This window comes from Benincasa hispida, chromosome 11, assembly GCF_027475165.1.
Source record: "Benincasa hispida cultivar pf3 chromosome 11, pf3_genome.v1.1, whole genome shotgun sequence".
Lineage (NCBI taxonomy): Eukaryota > Viridiplantae > Streptophyta > Magnoliopsida > Cucurbitales > Cucurbitaceae > Benincasa > Benincasa hispida.
Window position 1 is genome coordinate 13,914,269 of NC_143488.1, and position 21,535 is coordinate 13,935,803.

The window sequence follows — 21,535 nt, forward strand, 5'->3', positions numbered from 1 at the left end:
GACCACTTCACATTTGGTGATTTCGTTTTTTTGGTATTGCTTTTGTTGTCCCTCCTTAGGGTTCTTAATTCTCATTTTCAATTTTATTTGTGAGAAAATTTAAAAAAAGAAAAAAGAAGAAACGGATGGAGTTCTTAATTTGAGTTTTGTTTGTAGGATTGAATTACTTAGTGGCGCCTTAAGTTAGTTGATTAGGTTGGTTTGGTTTATGAATAGAGTAGATCAGGCCGGAGATTGACTAACTCGAATTTTTAGATTAGTCTAAAAAAATTCCAACCCTATCCAACCCAATGTATATACAGGTTGAGTATCAACTACTATTAATCTATTTTACATATTATAGTTTAACAAAAAAAATGAATATAATTGAAATACCGAATTGGTCAATTTTTTTTATTATCTTTTTTTAAATGTAATTATGTATTTTCAAAAGATGAAATTCAAAATCTAGATGCTCTGAATAAACATGGAAAAATATATTTTTAAAAAAGATCTTCCAATTGGATCACATAATAAAAAAAATATATATCAACGAATATTAAATCCATAGTCATATGCTTAACAACTCACTTCTTTAAAATTTTCAAAATAAAAAACATTTAGGAAAAAGAAAAGGAAAAAAAAAAAAAAGTAGCCGTTACACGCCGAGTCATTAACGGTAAAGAGCAACGTTCGACATTTTCAGATACTCTCCCAACGGCCAAAAATCTAGCCGTTGGGCATCCCACCCCCCTATATCTTCTTCTTCATCTTCCCAATTCCGCCATTACCAATTCTTCCAAAGAAACTAGAAACAAACCCAATCGAAATTCTCCACTCTGCATAAGAATCAATTCTACAAGAGAAAAACATAAATGGGTTTCTCCATAACCGCAAATCCATCAACCTCAATGAGCCGATCCCATTACCACACTCACAAGCTCTTCCTCTACACAAATTACATCCTCCTCGGCGCCGCCTCGAGCTGCATTTTCCTCACTCTCTCTCTGCGTCTCCTCCCCTCTCTCTGTGGCCTCTCTCTCATCTTCCTCCACATCCTCACCATCGCGGCTGCCGTCTCCGGTTGCGCCATGGCCGCCGCTGCTTCGGCTCGATGGTTCGGTGTCCACATGGTGTTCACCGTCCTGACGGCGATATTCCAAGGATCGGTGGCGATGTTGGTGTTCACAAGAACAGGGGATTTTCTGTGGGAGCTGAAATCTTATGTTAGAGAAGAAGATGGGGCTGTGATTTTGAAATTGGCTGGTGGATTGAGTGTGGTTATGTTTGTTTTGGAATGGGTTGTTCTTACTTTGGCTTTCTTTTTGAAGTATTATGCGTTTGTGGAAGGTGAAGGGAGTAATAGTAGCAATGGTGTGGGAATGAGGAGTGCTAAAGTTCAGCAGGATGAGGATTTGAAAGATTGGCCATGGCCTTTTCAAGTTTAATTAGGTTTCTTTTTTAGTGTATTTGTGATTCTTTAGTTGGAATTATATAATATTTGTGTATGTGGGTTGTTTTTGTTGTGGGTTTTGAGAGATATGTGGAAATTTCTTAAGTGAAATGTTGGTGAATTAAGCTTATAATATGATGATGCTCTGTATTATGTGATGACTCTTTGTTCTTGGGAACTCTGTTTTTTTCTCTCTCTCTCTCTCTCTCTTTCTGTATTTCTTCTTTTCTTCCTGTGAGTAAAGGTATATGGTTTCTAAAAACCGAAAATTAAAAACTATTAAATATTTATAAATAATTACTAAAAATTTATTATAAAAAAATCCTGGAAAAATCAAGAAACTTTGCAATATACTTCAAAATAATAATTATGTAGAATTATTTTTAAAAAAAAAACTTTAAAAGGATTTTTAAAAACCTCAAAAGTTATCATTTGGAAAAATTCCAACAAAAAATTTAAAATAAGAATTATTTTTTAAAATAAATAATTACTAAAAATTGATTATAAAAAAATCCTGGAAATCAAGAAACTGTGCAATAATTACTTCAAAATAATAATTATATAGAATTATTTAAAAAAAAAACTAAAAAACTTCAAAAGTTATTTTGGAAAAATTCCAACAAAAAATTTAAAATTAGACCTGATTGGACTTATTTATAAAAAAAAAAAATATTCAAGAGGAGATGGTTTTTCTTTTAATAGAAGAACCATTTGCATTTTGGTAAAAAGAAGAAAATGATTAATTTTTAAAATTTAAAAATATTAAGTTATTTTTTTTTATTCAAATAACATCATTAAAAAAATATATCCAACAAGAACCGACAAAAGTCGTACGGAAATAAAATATATGTAAAATTTTAAAGAAGAATTTTTATAGGAAAATGAAAATAAAAAATATAGTGTTGAGAGTGGGATTTGAACCCACGCCCTTTCGGACCAGAACCTTAATCTGGCGCCTTAGACCAACTCGGCCATCTCAACTTTTGTTGACAAATAATAATTTTATATTTATACTATGTTGAAACCAAAAATAACTTTCGCATTTCCTCTTTCTTGCATTTATACAGATTTTTTTTTTCAATTTAGTTAGAGAAGATGGCAATTTTTAGAAAAAGTTAATTTTAAAACCTAGTACAAGCGTAATTTTGAAGTTCGTTTAAGAGTAATTGTTTTAAATAGTAAAATAATAGGAATTATTTTGAAATATAAAAAAAAGTCATTGTGATAGATACTAATAGATCTACGTTAGTGATAAATGTTTGTAGGTATCTATCAGTGACATTTTGCCATATTGTAAATAAGTTGGTTCATTTTCTTATATTTTGAAAGCAACTATTGGTTTTATCTAATTAATAGGAGCCTAATTGATAGACCATTCAGATTATGTTATATATTTTCAGATTCACAGAATTTAGTAAATATGTATTTGATAGGCAGTTTAGATTCTGTTTTTGAAAATTATGATATTATGATATTACAAAATAATAATTATATATAAATGTTAACATAAAACAAGTTCATATATTAATTAGAAATAGTTTACATTCAACCTAATATATTAATGAGTAATTATAATTACTTTTATGGTTTATAAATATATTTTCAAGTATATTTTGAAAAAAATATTTAAATTAAAAATTAATTTTTGAATCTATTATCAAACACATATATGAAAATATGAAATACAACTCTAGATTCTCTATCTGTTGTTTCGAAAATTTATTTTCAGATCGCCTACAATCAGATCTGCCAAAACAGAAAAAGTACAAACATTAACTTCTTCTCTATGGTAGTGCATTTTCCAACCGTCAACATGGAAATCACATTTTTTTAAAAAAAAATATATATATATCTTATTTTAGTCATTATATTTTGAATCCTAAATTTTAAAGAATATCTTTATTAGTTTCTAAACTTTTAAAAAGTAATTACTTAGGTCCATACTTTTTTGTTAGTTCCAAAATGATCACACAACTTATATTTTTGGATAACTAAGTTGCTAAATAAGTTAGCCACTCTAAGGCCCGTTTGGATCAATTTAAGAAAAAAATGATTTTTAAAAAAACTCATTTTTATTTAAACACTTTTGGCAAAAATTATTGAAAATATATTGAGTGGTCGACAAATAATCTATTTTTTTTTTCAAAATGACTTATTTTTTAAATTAAACACTTGAAATGTATTCCAAACACACAATAATATTATTTTGATTAAGAAATTTCTATGATTTATTTGATATACCAAATATTAATTTTAATAATATTCAATTTGTTTAATTCCAAATCACTGTTATCTAAAATCAACCATCTCATTAATCTCGTTTTTTTTATATTAATAATAATATTACTATTTTTTTTAACAATATAAACAATAATGTTACTTTGAGATTAAGAATTTTCTATGATTGATTTGATATACTCAATATTAATTTTAATAATATTCAATTCGTTTAATTCCAAACCACTGCTTTTTTAAAAAGTTGTTGGAAACTTATACAAATATATATATATTAACTTTTGACTATTGTAAATAATATTCAAAGTTCTTTAGGATGTGGAAGTGTTTGAATTGTAGACTGAAAGTGCATTTTCTTGTTTGAATTTGATTAATAAATTTGATTATATATACAATTTTCTTTATTCATGACCAGAAGAAGATCCTTATTATGCCTAGATCGATCATGTTGAATCACATAGTGTCTACGATCGTCATGCCCTCTTCAACTTGATAGTTGGCCCTCCTCTGCATAGTGTATATCCTCACCATGGTGTCTGTATGTCACGTACTGGTCATGGACATCTGGACGAACATGTGAAGTTTGTCCTTCTTCCATACTTAGAGTACTAAGGATTGTTGGAAATAATTCAAATGTGGAGGGAGATTGCATCATGGAAGTATATGTAAAATGATTAAGTGAGGTTGCTGGATACTCATTCTGAACATTAGATCGAATAGGAACATCCTGATGTCTTGCTGGATCACCTTGTTCGTCCATTGGAACATCACCATCGAAATATCTCACTCGATATATAGAGGTAAGTCTACGTAAGGCTCTTATAGCAGATAATGTCAAATTTGAAAAATTGGCCTGAAAAAGAATTAAATAGCAAGTTAATGACTTTAAAATTTATTTTGGTATGCAATGAAGAAATAAAATTAAACAATTCTAGTAAATAATAAACTCATACCAACAAGTGATAAGATGCTCATTTTGTTATATATCGCCTGCTTGTAGTGGAATACCCTTCACTATATTCAGCCCCAATATCTACACCATTATTAATATGAGGTCCATTAACAACCAAATTTTGATGATTTTTCCAAATAAAAATTTGAGGAGCCATGCAATCCAGTCTCGCTCATGCCTACCTCTTAGATTGTGTGAATGAAGTCGAACATCTGTATTGCAAGGTTGAGAAATTTGTTGCAACATCCCAAATTGATGCATCACAAAATTTAGGTGATACAACTCCACAAAAAAAAAACAAAAACAAAAACAAAAACAAAAAACATATGAGTGGACATTTGGATGTCCATATCTCATTACCATCGAGACAATATGGCGGCATTAGTTGGATGAGATTATTGTATGGCTCCCAAATAATCTGCATGCATATGTGTCAAAATATGAATGAACCGAAAGATTGAAACATTATTAATATAGAATATATGAATGAATATAATATTACTTGGCTAGGCACATGTATATCCAATATGTATTTATACTACAATAGAACATGTGTTAGTGCTCTAATTATAAAAAAAGTTGTCATTCCATCTGCAACAATCACAAATTGAATATTAATTATTAGTATTTCATAATGAAGACAATAATAATGAGGTAGAAATGCTTACCCTATTGCAAGTGGCCTGTCACCCAAGTTATTCTCATATCGGTGGAGTCGTCGAGGCACTAAAAGAGAAAATCGATCTCATGCCCAAATTTGCAGCAATAGAAGTGAGTCTGCAATGTCTTTGCCTTCTATAACTGCACCTTTGCATAGTTGCCTATATAACCATGCAAGACATCCAACCCCTAACTGTACGTCCCAACAACATCAAAATCTACTAAAAGAGGAAGATACATTAGGTGCACTCTACTATTGGATTTGTCGGGAAATATCAATCCTCCAATCAATATGAGAATATATGCTAGAGCATATCTTGAAATTCCTCTTCATCTGCATTATCTGGTAGATGGGCAAAGTTGTTGAATTGATCAGCTAACCATGGTAAGCTAAGACGACCCCCTTAAGAACAACGTCATTCGTTGATACGCCTAAAAAAGCGACACAAAGTTGTTCCCAGTCATAATTTAGTGACTCGATCAATGGTCTTGCATTAATCGGGAGTCCAAATTGGATAGTTACATCTTGCAGTGTAATCATACACTCTTCATGCAACATGTGGAAAGTTTGTGTCTCCTATCGCTATCATTCCACTAGTGTCGTTATCAGATGCCAGTTTAGTTGTATAAATTTGATACAGAAGACTTCATAGAATCCTGCAGCTCGTAGACAATTCAATATACAAGGGTCTAAGTCTTCTTGTCTTCGAATAACAGCCTCTCGTCGTTGACAATGCATAGCATCAATATGTCTGTCTTCCCAAACAACTTCGGATCTATGACTATGCTGTAAGTATAAAATTGAGTCATTGTATGGTCCTGTGGTAACATCCTTGTCCATCGGAATGTTTAGTTGCACAATGTTCCCAACGAGTTATTTTCTTTACTGCATACCTATGACAAATACGACAATTACATAGAGTACCTCTATAGTTAGTAGGAACACGTGGGATAACTAAAATGTGAATAATTTACCTTGTGAAACACTTTTCAGGTTCAAGAGCAATCTCTATTTTTACACGACGAGCAGCGAAATAAGCAATAGTTCGGTAGAATGTTGCTTGGACTAGTGCAGTAATGGGTAGCTTTCTAACTCCTTTTAGAACAACATTTGTACTTTCAGCTACGTTCGTGGTTAACCATCCATAACGATGACCACTATCATATGACTGTGTCCACTGCTTAGGATCTATGAAAGCAAAATATCGTAAGCAATTAGGGTTTGCTATTTGAAGTTCGACCATACAGTCATTAAACTTTCGAACTTGAAATTTCGATCTTGTATTATACACCAAGCTCTCAATAAACCATTCTTATACTTGTTAAAATTACTCGCCACATGTTACGAGCAGAATATGTGGTGTACTCCTACTCAGACATTATTAAAGTTTCTGACGACAGATATAATGTTTTTGTGTCTATATGAAATTAGACACATTCCCTCCCTTCCATGCATCACAAGATTCCATAAATTTTTCAAAAATCAATCTCATGAATCAGCACTTTCCTTCGATACAATAACGTATGCAATTGAATAGACGTGACCATTTGCATCGACTGGGGTAGCTATCAATAATGTTCCTTCATACTTTCTATACAAATAGGTTACATCAATTTGAAGTAGCGGTCTATAATGCTTGAAACCCTCAATAACAGGTCTAAATGACCAAAACACGCTATTGAACATGACAATCCTATCATCACAATCCACCTCATTTAGCCTTTAATAGATAACTGTATCGGGGTTTGTGATTTATAAGATATTTATCCATCTAGGCAGCAAATTATACGATTCGATCCAATCTCCGAATATCTTAGCGATTTCTTTTCTTCTTCCATCTCACACTTTCCAATAACTAACGGAATAGCCATATTTTTTCAAGATAATATCTTGTAATGTTTTGACATCAACAAAAGATTTTTTTTAACTATGCTGCTTACCTCAGACGAAATTAGATTTGAGTCCAATTGATTGTGATCCTGACTCAGTCTTGCATACACATACAAATGAGGACCATTATACTGTGTAGTTTCAAATTTATCGTGTTTTTTATGGCAGACAGCGGAAGTCTCCACATGGAACCGTTGTCATATCTTTTACATCTAACATCACATATTGTTTTCTTCAACTCAATGATTTCAAAATTTTGATGTTGAATGATTGAATAGCTCTTCACTGCATTTTTTTAAATCCAATTTCGAATTGAATATCATCCCCTAAGCAAGGAATCAAACCCCATATTACTGTCTCCCTCCGTTGTCGAATCGGGTACAATGCTCATGTCGTTCAGGTTTATCTCAATAATAGTTCCAAGGACTTCATGAATACCATAAAATTCACTTGGTAGTTAATCTAGATCGATATCATCATCATCTATTTCAACTTCTTCATCGTTTGTGGCAATAGTTGTGTTGCGAAATCGACAATTAAAGAACACAAAAGGAACGTAGAGATAGGGAAGATCGACACACATATATACGTGGTTCACTAACAGTGTGTTAGTTACGTCCACGGGTAGAGGGAGAACAATATTATTTGAGAGAATGTTTTCAGAAATTACATCAAAACGGCGCCTCTAGGGTCGAGACCCCCGTACTTGGTTGTTCAAAGCGCCAGCAAATAGATTCAAGGCATTTCAACAAGTTGGATCACAATGCTCATCCTCCACATTATGACTTTCCAACTCAATAGTATTTTCAATTTCTCTCGTTGAGATTGGACTTGGGACACTGGGTTGGGATATATACAATTCAACTCTATTTGAAGGATATGGAGCATTTCTTATCATGAACCATACATCAACTTCACTTCGTAATGAGATAGGAAAATAGAAAATAGATCCCGCTACATAACTACCATATCTAAATATTACCTCTACCTCATAATCTCTATATATGGATAATGCATCACATAATCTATCGATTAATGTGTTGAAGTCAACTTGATGATGCATGTCTAACGAAGAGATGGTTGCCTATCATACTCTATACCGTTTGGTCCATTAACAATGTTTCCATGCATATAACATAGAAATCCCACAACGTCTATTGTAGTTTAGCCAATGCAGTTTGATATTTATCATAGACTATGTAAGTATATATTAGGCCAACTATATTGAAAAAATAATACACTCAAAATGAAATTTTCATTTAACCATTTAAAATATTTAATAGTTTTTGTTTGAACATTTAATTAGGCCAACTATATTAAAAAAAAAATAACTTTTTGGTTGTATTCATTCCAAACATTTGAACTTAAGTTCACAATGAATTCATTTGTTAAAAAAATATTTTGTTCGAATAATGGGTTGAAAATGAAAGTATATGTTATTAAATTAGAATTTTTCTCAATATTCAATAATCCATCATTTCAAATAAAAGTAAATAACTATATAACCTTTGAATGATTGATTGTAGAATTTTTCTCCAAAATAATATCCACTGTAAATAAAATAAAAAAAAATCAATACAAATTTATAGACATTTTAGATACTTACATTTTTGTTTAATTGGAGAAATAAAACGTCCCATCAACCTACTATAAAATAAATTCTCCAATTAATCCACTATAATATAATACGTCCATATTTCTCCAATTAATAATAATATCCACTATTAGAAAAACTTATATTTTTTTGTTTTGTTTGTTTGTTTTTGTTTGTTTGTTTTTTTTTTTTTGTAGTCTATGTACAATTACTTTAGATGTTAGAAGTGTCTAATAAATCTATAAGTTTTTTTTTTTTATAGTCCATCTAAGAAGTTTTTTTTTTTTTTTTTATAGTACATTTGATTTTGAGTTTATTAGGTCATTGATTTATTGAAATTTTAAAAAATTTAGAACCATTTAGAAGTTTAATAACCTATTTTTAATAGTTAACCTGAACATATATAACCCAATGGTAATCACATGTAATTCTCCTTATGAGAAATTATGAAATTAACCCACTATAAGAAAAATTATCAGAATCAATACAAAAAAGTTATTCCACTATATATATATATATATAAAAGCAATACAAAATTATAAAAAAAATTAATTTTTTATTAAATAATAAAAATTTATCAACTTACGAAAAGAAAAATGTTGCACCTTACCAAAAAAAAACTTTGAATGATAGTTTGTAGAATTTTTATCTGAAATAATATCCATCGTAAACAAAAAAAAAAGTACAAGATTATCAAAAATTTAATCTTTTATTAAATAACAAAAATATATCAAATTGTCAACAGAAATATTGTACTAAAACAAATTAAAAATGTGAAGATGGTGGAAATTGCGATAGCTGTTAAATTTAGGGGAGAAATATTTTAAAGATGTTAAAAGAATGGTTGGGGAGAAAATATGAAGGAGTTGGAAGACTGGTTCTTGAGAGTTAGGAGAAAATGAAGGAAGAAGGTGAAGGAAGTGAGGAAAAAATGGGTAGAATTTATATTGATATTGAAATGGGAAAAGACAAAATTAAAAAGTAACTCAGAGACTTACGATTAACGAGGCGCGACAGGTGTTTAGAATGATTTGACCTTTCATTTTTTTTCAGTTTATGTATATGAATTTCAGAGAAGACTGGAAAAAAAAAATATTCATGAAAGAGATGCATTCGGATAAAGACAAAAAAAAAAACAACCAAATTTTCCTAAATAATTTGAAAACTCCCCTTTTACCTAATTAAAACCTAAAACAACCCTATTTTTCTAATTAACCTGTTTTCTTCCCCTCTCAAATTTAATTTTTTTTTCCTAATGGAGAAGGTCATAATTATAAATAGATCATAACATTTATGTAAATAATGAACTCATTAAACCACTTATAAGACAAAGAAGAGAACAAAAAGACATTCGACTAAGGATGTAAAAATCCCATCTTCCAATACTATCATCGATTCTCCCTAAATAACTAAGGCCCATCAATCAACCTATCCAGCCCAACGGCCCAAGTCCACTTCATTTTGTTCAGAAAAAAATAAAATAAATAAAATGAAAATTGTTAAACCCTAAAGCCGCCTCATTCATTCCTTTACCCTCCATCTTCACAATCTTGCCTTCTCTTCCTCTTACCAGTTCAGTTAGCACCATTCCGCAGCCTCCTCCGTCGCTCTCGGTACCGCCGCCGCCGTCGCCGTCTCCACAACCCTTCTTCACGGACTTCCCTACCCTCTCTTCGTCTCAGGTATTCTCTTTATTTCCCTATCTTTCATTTTCAGCTTTCATTGCTTACAATGGATGAACCACTGCAAGCTTTAATTCTATAGCAACTGATTTGAAAATCATTTGTCGCTTTTTCCAAATTTGAAATTAGATTATAGTATTTTGGAATTCGATAAGATACTTGTTTGTAGTTCATGGGTTATTTTACTCGAAATCTTTCTGACGTTCCCAGGAAGGGCGCTTCTGAAGTTTATTCTGATTATTTATGCCTTCAATTATGCTGCTCATCATGTTGATGGATTTATTTATATGTGATCACAGCTTATCTAGATTTTGTTGTTTAATTGTTGTTTTTTTGGGTGTTTTCAGTGTGAAAACGCAGCACAATTCCATAATGCAGTCGATCGAAGCCTCCACTTCTATGGAAGTAGAAACAATTTCAACTCAAACAAAAAATGTAGTTAGCACATTGCCACCAAAACCACAGTTTGATCCTCTAAAGCCTCATGAGATGAATGATGGTCGAGTTCAGTTCCGAAAAGTCTCCGTTCCTCCACATCGATATTCCCCTCTTAAGAAAGCATGGATGGATATTTATACCCCAATTTATGACCAGATGAAAATTGACATCCGAATGAACCTCAAGGCCCGGAAAGTCGAGTTGAAAACCAGAGCAGACACACCTGACATCAGTAACTTGCAGAAGTGTGCAGATTTTGTTCATGCTTTCATGCTTGGTTTCGATGTGATTGATGCCATTGCACTCTTACGGGTTGATGAACTCTATGTGGAATCTTTTGAGATTAAAGATGTTAAAACACTACGAGGCGAGCACTTGTCTCGTGCCATAGGAAGATTGTCTGGTAAAGCTGGTAAGACAAAATTCGCCATCGAAAATGCCACGAAGACAAGAATAGTTATTGCAGACACCAAGATTCACATATTAGGATCCTTTGCAAATATCAAGATTGCTAGGGATTCTCTTTGCAGCCTCATTTTAGGGTCTCCTGCTGGAAAAGTTTATTCAAAACTAAGGGCAGTCACAGCCAGATTGGCTGAAAGGTTTTGATCTTATAGTAATTCATGTGAGTTTCTCTTGATTAATGATTTTTGCGTACACCAGTTGTTTGATGATGAGTGTAAAACTTTGTCGAAAAGCTTATGCATTGAAGTTTTGTCCGAGATACCGTTAATCAATCGATCGATTTTCTCAAACTGGGTATCAGGTGATTGGCCATTGCTGGTGTCGTTTTAGGTTCGTATGTTGCAAATGTGTTGATTGATTGGAGTGAACATTGATATCCATTTGGGTCTACTTTAAAAGTGTGCTTCATTTTATGAAAGAAAGAGGGGAGTTCAGCTTTTTCTGCATAACACAACTGGGTTTCAAGTTAGATTTTTCATTTAGTCATTTGGTTTGTTTATGGAAGTTAAAAAATGCAGATGATTCAAGGGGTTCGATTAATAATATTTTGGGCTTACTGTGTTGCAAGAAGGTGGATGCAGTTGGAGCTATTTGTGGACTGACTTTTTCTTAGGCATGGGAAAAATGGTTAGAAATAGCACTCCAAATTTTTATTTTTCAAAACTAGCGACCTTTTTACTAGTTTTGGGCCCTTTTGTCTATCGCTGGTGAGATCAACCACCAATTTTAAAAAATTATTTTTTTAATTATTGATTGTTTTGGGCCTTATGCTATTTTTTTCAACTATTATGTAATTTTTCCAATTTTTATACTAAATCATATATATTTTTAAATTTTTTACAAATTCAGTCATCTTTAAAATATTTACATCAACTTTTCAAATCCTCAGTCCAATGTCTGTTACCATAACTATATGAATTTCTAAATTTCTAAATTTTCAAATAAATTTACTAGTTATCCAAACAATTTTCAAGTGATTAATGTGTGATTTTTAAAATTTGAGAAAAAAATCAAATTTTGCAAAAAAAATAAGTAAGATAGGAGAAATATATAGAACCTTAATTTGTTCGAGACATAAATTGGGATTTGAAAAATTATATAATTGTTTAATATAATATTTGGTAAAGATAATTGAATTAAGAGAAAAATTGAAAATATATAAAATTTGGTATAAGATTTAGAAAGGTTATAATCTTTTAACTAAATTGTCCGATATTTGATCGAGAAAAACTAGTTTAACGAGTTTCAAAAAACAAAGTGAAAACGTAGCCCAAAAAAATAATAAAAATAATAAAAATTTCTCAAATTTACTAGTTCCATAATAAAAATAATAAAAATCTCTCAAATTTACTAGTTCCAATAGAAGCCAAATCTGGCACAAAATCAAATTTAGTCAATGTACAAGATTGCATTGTTTAAATCTTCCTAAACTCAAAATATGCACAAAAAAACCCAAGTCTAGCGTTGCTTTTTTTCTCCCCTCTAATTCTCACCATTCTACTTCCGACTTATATTTTATATTTTATTAAATGCACCTATTTTTTTCACAGCTCTTCCATCGAAAACTTTTAAGAGGACAAATATGCAAGTTTAATTTAAAGAATGTAAATTAAACTTGCATATTATATCTCATATCATTTAAGTTTATGAATCCTTAGAATTGGTTAGCCGCTTAATATATTATATTTCATATCGTCCTACCCATCTTTTATATTGTCTTCTTTGTTCTGGTTTAGAATACAAATTTTTTAATAGACGAGATTTTACGAAAAAGTTCTTCATATTCGTAAGAACAATTTATTTTTAAATTTTTTTTTTATGTGAAATTGACGTAACATGTGAGAAACCACTATTTAAAAATTAATAATTTGATTGATTTAAATATTGGAATAAAAATTGGAGGGCAAGAGTGTAAAATACTAAAACATGGAGCTAATAAGAACTAAATTCAAAACTCAACGATTAAAAAACAGGATAATATTCTTAAACTTAGGAAAAAATTAAACTCTAAATTTAGTGCATTTTGAAAGCTAGAACTAAAAGAAAAATAAACTCAAAACATTAGGACAAAAATGGTATTTTCCCCTTATTGTTATTAACTGTTTTGCTAGAACAAAAAACTGTTATTACCTAAAGCATTGTTTGAGTTATCTGTGTTCTCTTAAAATGGCAAAAGCCTGTGTTATAAAATGCAAAATGTTTAGTACAAATCATTAATCAAACAAAAGCCATGGATGCCACAAATTTTTCTCCATTTCTTTTGATATTCTCTCTTTTCTCTGTTCTACAAACATCTACCATTGCCACAAAAAAGGCAAAAATTAATATCTCTTCCTTTGTATTATTCTTTCATTTTATTTCCTGTTTCAGAAACTCAATCTTTGTTCCATCCATTTTTCTTCTTCTCATGCAGCCATACATTGTATACCTCGGATCGCATTCGCATGGTTTGAATCCTTCCTCATTGGATCTTCAACTTGTAACAGAATCTCATTATGATTTCTTGGAGCCGGTGTTAGGAAGGTGAAGCTCTTTCAATTCATGAAAGCTTAAAAAAATGCAGAGTCGAACCCTAACCTTAAAGTAGATAGTACAGTCTTTTATATCAATTGGGATATGCTCGCTTTGGCTTATGTGCTTACTCTTTGTTCTTTTCAATTCATTATGCAGCAAAGAGATAGCCAAGGAGGCTATTTTTTACTCATACAACAGATATATCAATGGCTTCGCGGCCATGCTCGACAAGAAACAAGCAGCAGATCTTGCAAGTAAATTGTTCATGATGTTTTTAAATAATTCAAATAAGCTTGAAATTTGATGTTGTACAAATATAATGGTAGGATATCCAAATGTGATCTCGGTTTTTGAAAGTAAGGAAAGACAATTGCACACAACAAGATCATGGAATTTTCTTGGATTAGAAAGAAAAGAAGCAGTTCCTTCAAACTCCATCTGGAATGTAGCGAGGTTTGGTGATGATGCAATTATAGCTAACTTTGACACAGGTTCTTTTTGTTCTTTCATTGTTATTGTTTTTGTTTTTCGTTTGGACTAAGTTGGTGTCATATTTTTCTGCTAAGTTGGTGCCAAAATTATAGCTAACTTTGTTCTTTCATGGAATATTTCATTTGGACAAACGACACTCTAATTTGGTTAGTGTGTCCGTATCCAATATATGTCATACACATATCATACTTGGTGCAAATTGCAATAGATGTGTAAAGACACTAATTGTACAAAGTCAAAGTAGGTTCAACATTATTTGACTTAAACTATGATGTGTCACCGTGTCTCTATCGTAGTCGTATACGTGTTTCTATTTTATAGGGGTGTTCAAAAAACCTGATGACCCGAAAAAACCGGTCAATCCAACCCAACCCGTGCGGTTTGGGTTGAGTTATCAACTCATTTGGGTTGGATTAGGTTCAAATAAATGAAAATTTTATGGGTTGGGTTGGTTTATGAGTTCACCTAATATAACCCAAACCAACCCGAACCAACCCGAATTTATTATTAACTTTAAAATATATTCTTTTATTACTTATAATATAATTATTTATACATATATTGATTTTAGTTTTATTTAATTCCAATATTTTTTAAATAATTTATTCTTCAACAACTCTTAAAAGTAGTTTCTCACTTTAGAAAGAAAATTTTCACTACATAAATTGGTATCGAGTTGTTAATCTTAATTTAATATATGAAAACAATTAAATTAGATTTTTACATATTTACGTTTTACTTCTTTTTATAAAAAATTTTTTAAATAAATGACCCGATTAACCCGAACCAACCCAATCCAAACATTTCAATGGTTGGGTTGGGTTAGGTTCATTTTTTAATAAGGATAATTTGGGTTGAAAAAATTTATAACCCAAACAATTAGGTTTGGTAAGTCTTTCAACCCAACCTAACCCAACCCAACCCATGAACACCCCTACTATTTTATATTCGATAGTGTCCAAGTCAACTTACGAAAATGTTTGAGTGTCAAGAAAACCATATACGTTCTTCTTAAACATATAAATACATAAACACTAATAAATGTATGTTTTAATCAATGTTCGCCATATCCATGTCTGTGATTTTAAAATATGATCACGTGTCATCATCGTATCAATGTAATAAATACTCTTTCATGTAATTGGAATATAGGTGTTTGGCCAGAATCCAAGAGCTTCAGTGATGAAGGATATGGGCCTGTCCCTTCAAGGTGGTTGGGCAGTTGTCAAAGTGACACCGACCCCAACTTCCATTGTAACAGGTCAAGAGCTTAAATTCGTCCCCTATCTATTCTCTCTCCCATTGTGGTGGTAAATTTGAAACAAATACCTTAAATGCAGGAAGCTAATTGGAGCAAGATTCTTTAACAAAGCCTATGGTCCACTCAATGTCAGCTTTAATTCTTCAAGGGACCATGATGGCCATGGAACCCACACTCTATCCACAGCTGGAGGCAATTTTGTCTCGGGAGCTACTGTTTTTGGCAATGGCAATGGAACGGCCAAAGGTGGCTCGCCTCGAGCCCGTGTTGCATCCTACAAGGTCTGTTGGCCAGCGGAAGGGGGAGGGTGTTTTGACCCGGATATCTTAGCCGCCTTTGAAGCTGCCATTAGCGATGGAGTTGATGTCATTTCGGTTTCTCTAGGTGCAATTCCCTCAGACTTTCTAAACGATGGACTATCCATAGGAGCGTTCCATGCAGTTCAGCAAGGCATCGTTGTTGTTTGTTCGGCTGGCAACTCGGGACCAGCTCCTGGAACGGTAGCAAATGTGTCGCCATGGATGTTAACTGTTGGAGCTAGTACCATTGATAGGGACTTCACCAATTTTGTGGTCCTTGGGAACAAGAAGAGACTCAAGGTACTTGTATCAAACACAACCTTTGTTAGAAAACTTGACTGAATAACATTTTCTAACTAGCATCTCCCAACTATAAAAAATTAGGGTGCAAGCCTTTCTTCTAAAGCATTGCCAGTTAACAAGTTCTACCCCTTAATTAACGCCGTGGATGCAAAAGCCAACAATGTCTCTAACCGTGATGCGTAAGTATTTTACTCCATTGTCTTTTCTTTTCCCTTAAAAGATCAGAAGAAATATGAACAGACAATTAAATAATGGACTCGACACAATTTCCAAACAAACTTTTAAAGTATTCTAACAGGGAAATTTGTGATGATGGAACGCTTGATTTCACGAAATTGAATGGGAAGATTGTGGTTTGCCTTCGAGGGGTTAATTCAAGAGTGGCCAAAGGTTATGTGGCCGTTCAAGCAGGGGCTGTTGGGATGATCTTGGTTAACGATGAGCAAAGTGGGAATGAGATTTTAGCTGATCCACACATCATTCCAACTTCCAATGTAAACTATAATGACAGCATATCCATCTCCCAATATATCAGCTCAACAACGTAACTCCCTATATTTCCTTGTTGTCTTCAAAGATAGTTCGTGAATATTTTGTTTCCTCTACAAGTTTGAATTCATATAAACATGTACTTGATCAGGTCACCAATGGCTTACATCAGTTCTGTGAGGACAACACTTGGAGTCAAGCCCGCCCCAAAAATGGCTGGTTTCTCAGCAAGAGGCCCTAATACAATCGAGGAGTCAATCCTCAAGGTTTGTTTTTCTCAAATCTCAACCAAGATTTGTTATATGAAACATTTCAATTCAAATGCTTCCGTTCAAAATCCATGCAAACTTGCGCTCAGTAATAAATAAAATCAAGCTAATGTAAAGCTAAGGAAGATCATTTCTCCTAACAAGTTGTGTTTTATCAGCCAGATATAACAGCACCAGGTGTAAATATAATTGCGGCTTACCCCGATGGAATACCATTGTCAAAACTACCAGTTGATGATCGTCGGCTGCCTTTTAAGGTAGACTCTGGCACATCCATGGCTTGCCCCCATGTTTCAGGCATTGTAGGGCTTCTCAAAACCCTATATCCCAAATGGAGTCCAGCTGCCATTAAATCTGCAATTATGACCACAGGTTCAATTATACAATCAAATCAAAAACATCAAGGAGAATTTTGTACAAAAATTGTACTACAAATGACCCAATCCCAATGACGTTGATGCGGAATGACTCAATCCTAAAAAACTAATAAAAACTAAGCTTCTATTTACGTCATAGAGCACCTCACCACCTGAAATGTATCATCGCGTTACGGAAGTCTCATCAATTACAAAATGGTTAGAGCCCTAATGCGATATTCATTTCAATTGCGATTTTCAATTTTTTTTACAGGACTGGCCCTGAAAAACATAAACACGTGTAATGTTAAAAATGAAAATTGCAATCGAAAGGAATATCGCATTAAGGCTCCAATTATTTTATAATAGGAGGGGCATTTCTAATGTGATGGTGTTCTTTGACGTAAGAAGGTTAGTTTCCATTGGATTTTCAAATTTTGGGTCATACCACATTAACGCCATCTATACAAAAAAAAATCCCTCAAAACAAGCCTTATCTCCTATCTCCTAGATAATTATTGTTCATGTAATTGAAACAGTTTCCCATCAATTTCATCTTTACAGCCAAAACAAGAGACGGCAAGTTACATCCAATTGTAGACTCCAATGGACTCAAAGCAACTCCATTAGCATACGGCGCCGGACATATTAATCCAAACAGTGCGATGGACCCTGGCCTCGTTTACGACATAGCAATCGACGATTACCTAAATTTCTTGTGCGCTCGAGGCTACAATACAACGCAAATCAACAAATTCTCAAACAGTAGCACGTTCAGGTGCAATCAATCATTCAAAGTGACGGACCTAAATTACCCTTCGATATCAGTCACCGATTTGAAAACGGGCCCTGTGACGATCAATCGAAAGGTGAAGAATGTGGGAAGTCCAGGGACGTATGTTGCTCGAGTGAAGGCGCCTTCGGAAGTTTCCATTGTTGTGGAGCCAAGTAGATTGGAATATACTGCCATGGATGAAGAGAAAAGCTTCAAGGTTGTGTTGCAAAGCACTGGAAAGGGAATTCAACAGGGTTTCGTGTTTGGGACATTGGTATGGTCAGATCACAAACACAATGTTAGAAGCCCAATTGTTGTTAATCTGGGGAAATAATTTTCACACTTTTTTTAAAGTCATTTCAATATATATAAAATATTATTAAATTCACCTTAATCCATCTATTTAAAATTTTAGATCGATTAGCGATTTAAGACATACTTTCTATTTGATTATTTATAACTAAGTTTTTTTTTTTAAAAAAAAAAAAGCTATAAAATTATAAATAATTGTCGGATGTGAATTTTCTAAAATTTATTAGAACTATAAATTTATGAGAAATTTTTGCATATAGAAAAAAATATCAAACTATTTACAGAAATAACAAAAAAGACATTGATAGACACTGTTCAATCAGCGTCTATCAATGATAGACTTCTATTAGTTTCTATTACGGATAGATATTGATAGACTTTTATTAGCCTCTATCAACCTCTATCAAAGAAGATTAAAATTTTACTATTTTATGTAAATAGTTTTACTGATTTTTCTATTTTTGAAAATCTCTCTAAATTTATTGGATAATTATTTTAAATAATAAAATTGTTGAAAATATTTTTAAATATAGCAAAATGTCAATAAATAGTGATAGACTACTATCATCTACCACCGATAAACATCTATTAGTGTCTATGACTAATATTTTGTTATATTTGCAAATAAATTAACTCATTTTCCTATATTTGAAAACAATCATATTTAATTTTATCATACTTTAATTTTAAAGTAAAGTAAATTTATACCTCTACAAGTTGTATTTCTTAGAATCTCGAACTAACAATTGTATTAATTTAAACTTAAACTTTCATTCAAGATTCTTCAAGAAAATTGATCTGGCTCATTTGAGTACATCAGAGGTTATCTTGTTCACAAAACAACTATTATGAACAAAAAAATAAAAAAAAACAAAGAGAGTATAGTTCAACTAGCATCGCTGTGTGTTAGTGACTACAAAGTCGCTTATTCAAATTCATTAGTCCCTATTGTATTAAGAAGAAAAAAAAAATCCAAACCTAACAATACCCCGAATGTAAACTTTAGATATCAAGTCTTCCTACCAACCCTCATTCCAATTTTTGTAGGGATGCTTTTGAGTAAATTATTTATTTAGACTCTTCAATAAAGATTTTTTTTTGGAAATTTTTCACAAATAAAAAAGGTCAAACTATTTACAGAAATAGGAAAAAAAATATTGATAGACATTATAGACTATTTATCAGCGTAGTCTTATTTTTGAACCAGCCTTTATCAAAGAAGATTAAAATTTTACTGTTTTGTGTAAATAGTTTTTCTTATTTTTCTATTTTTGAGGATCTCCTTTTTTTTTTTCTTTCTTTATTTTTAAAAACAACATTATCTTAAATGATTATTAAAGAAATCTAAAACAAGTGTTCTCTTCATTTTTTGAATCGAGGGCATTATATCAATCAAAAATAGGGAGAAAGAAAAAATCAATTTTATAATATATTTTTTTCAATATATGGGACAGAAAAATTAAATCACTGACTTCGAGATTGATAGTATAAGCATTATGCATATTTTGACAATTTTCATAAAGTAGGTAAACAAATGTTTATGAATATTTATTTCTATTATGTTTAATGAGTGAGGGCATAAACATATTTTTACGTCTAAGTTTTTTCTATCACAATCATCATCAAAATGGTCCAAAAAAACTATATTTTTTTCAAATGGGTGTTTTTTTCAAAATATATATATTTAGAGGCTATTGTTTACGATAACCTAAAAAACATGCTCACTCTAACCTAATGAAATGTGTGACAATTTATGAAATACTTTAACTTCGTGCGAGGAATCACAATTTTATCAGGGATCTTTTAAATATAAAAAATATTTAAAAATATCTACACTTTATAGTAAAAAGTTCTAAAAGTATAAATATTTTTTGAATTTTTTTACTATAAAGTGTAAATATTTTTTGGATTCTTCTATTTATAATAATTTTTCATTTTATTACTGAAAACAAGTTGAATCAACATAGATTCAAAATTTTTCTCTTTTAGAGATATTCAAACTTTTTGTTCAATGGAATGAGAGTATGAGGGGGAGAAGAAACTTTTTTTAAAAAATTCACTGTGTTCTAAAACAATTAAAAAAAAAGTCATAAATGTACATAAAAGAGTTCCAAAATAGTCTTTTTTCCAAATGTGTCCATTCATCCAAAACCAAAACGTGAAAAGGGCTATTTCTTGGTTAATTGTTAGAAGTAGCGCAAAAAAAAAAATCTTTCATAAATAGAACCATTTTGACCAATTGTTTTAATAGCACGTCGTGGTGCTATTTCAACCAAGATCGATATCAAGACTAAAATAAAAACTTTTACAAGTGGCATGTTTGATGAACTGTCAATTTCGTGTTTGATAAAAATTATAGCCAAGATAGAATCCAAGACCGGGATGAAGACTATGATAAGACTTATGGAATATAAGTTTTTAAGATTTTGTTGGTTTGATTTTCTAAATGAAGTTTGAAAGTATTATTTAGAGATTTTAGGAGTTTAAAAAATTGGCCAAAAGCTAAATGTGAGATTTTTTTTTTTTTGATATATTTTTTGAATCTCCTATCAACATCTGAGGACCAAGTTTGAGAATAAGAAAAATGTTGGAAATGACTCTTGGGCTTAAGCCCATAACAAAAGTTTAAAGAAGTAGGAGAATGTTTTCCTACGTCGGAAAATTAAGCAATGCCTAAAAGACATAAATACTAAGACATGCTAGAGGTAACTCGAAAGTGTGATGGTGATGGAAGTATAACTCTTTCACCTCATTTACGTATTGTTGCTAGTGTTTGACTGGTGGGATGGGTAGGGTTGGGTAATTGTTGGCTTGTGCCAAAAAGAAATATTTTTATTACATATCCATTTAATTTTTTAATCTAAAAATTAAACGTTGTAATATTAAATGAGTTTCAGTTTCACTATAATGTGACTGTTTTTTCTTCCCCTTATGTTCATTTTTCTTCTCCATCAACCATAGCCGTTTCTTCCCCTTATGTTTGTTTCTCTTCTACTTCAACTCTAACCGCTTCATATGCTTATTCTTCATAAACCAAGACACCAATTTGTAATGAAACATTGTTTTCTATATTGGGCTTTCTCCTTTTTCCTCAATTTCAATCCATCTTCCGACAA

The 21,535-nt window shown here is 31.7% G+C and overlaps 4 protein-coding genes, 1 long non-coding RNA gene and 1 other non-coding gene across 6 annotated transcripts; 4 read left to right on the plus strand and 2 right to left on the minus strand.

Annotated features, from left to right (window-relative positions):
- The first annotated feature begins 752 nt into the window (after positions 1–752).
- LOC120090516 (uncharacterized) lies at positions 753–1,590 on the plus strand. Its single transcript, XM_039048231.2, has one exon. It carries the CDS (start codon positions 855–857, stop codon positions 1,425–1,427), a length of 573 nt encoding a protein of 190 aa, XP_038904159.1. The 5' UTR covers positions 753–854; the 3' UTR covers positions 1,428–1,590.
- Positions 1,591–2,332: 742 nt separating this feature from the next.
- On the minus strand, positions 2,333–2,413 carry TRNAL-AAG (transfer RNA leucine (anticodon AAG)). Its single transcript has one exon. It is a non-coding gene; the product is annotated as a tRNA-Leu (tRNA).
- A 7,842-nt stretch (positions 2,414–10,255) lies between these two features.
- LOC120090515 (RNA-binding KH domain-containing protein) lies at positions 10,256–11,639 on the plus strand. Its single transcript, XM_039048230.2, has 2 exons — positions 10,256–10,446; positions 10,794–11,639. Exon 2 carries the CDS (start codon positions 10,819–10,821, stop codon positions 11,491–11,493), a length of 675 nt encoding a protein of 224 aa, XP_038904158.2. The 5' UTR covers positions 10,256–10,446; positions 10,794–10,818; the 3' UTR covers positions 11,494–11,639.
- Positions 11,640–13,579: 1,940 nt separating this feature from the next.
- LOC150032416 (subtilisin-like protease Glyma18g48580) lies at positions 13,580–14,404 on the plus strand. The gene is made up of 4 exons (XM_090306897.1): positions 13,580–13,663; positions 13,763–13,872; positions 14,020–14,117; positions 14,190–14,404. The coding sequence occupies exons 1-4, from the start codon at positions 13,580–13,582 to the stop codon at positions 14,402–14,404; spliced, it is 507 nt and encodes a 168-aa protein (XP_090163023.1).
- A 950-nt stretch (positions 14,405–15,354) lies between these two features.
- LOC120090518 (subtilisin-like protease SBT5.3) lies at positions 15,355–18,501 on the plus strand. Its single transcript, XM_090307422.1, is given in 6 exon segments — positions 15,355–16,215; positions 16,300–16,397; positions 16,517–16,762; positions 16,859–16,973; positions 17,135–17,348; positions 17,897–18,501. Coding segments are annotated over 6 exon segments (1,896 nt in total). The 5' UTR covers positions 15,355–15,537; the 3' UTR covers positions 18,442–18,501.
- Positions 16,975–18,060, minus strand: LOC150032417 (uncharacterized). The gene is made up of 2 exons (XR_016524711.1): positions 17,921–18,060; positions 16,975–17,330 (listed from the first exon to the last, which is right to left on the minus strand). It is a non-coding gene; the product is annotated as an uncharacterized LOC150032417 (long non-coding RNA).
- Positions 18,502–21,535: the final 3,034 nt, after the last annotated feature.

Bases quoted from the DNA above. Each gene is read 5' to 3' on its own strand.
- LOC120090516 (XM_039048231.2), top strand. From the start codon at position 855: ATGGGTTTCTCCATAACCGCAAATCCATCAACCTCAATGAGCCGATCC.
- LOC120090515 (XM_039048230.2), top strand. From the start codon at position 10,819: ATGCAGTCGATCGAAGCCTCCACTTCTATGGAAGTAGAAACAATTTCA.
- LOC150032416 (XM_090306897.1), top strand. From the start codon at position 13,580: ATGGATGCCACAAATTTTTCTCCATTTCTTTTGATATTCTCTCTTTTC. The intron at 13,873-14,019 runs GTGAAGCTCTTT...TTCATTATGCAG, and splicing joins TTGGAGCCGGTGTTAGGAAG to CAAAGAGATAGCCAAGGAGG. The intron at 14,118-14,189 runs GTAAATTGTTCA...ATATAATGGTAG, and splicing joins ACAAGCAGCAGATCTTGCAA to GATATCCAAATGTGATCTCG.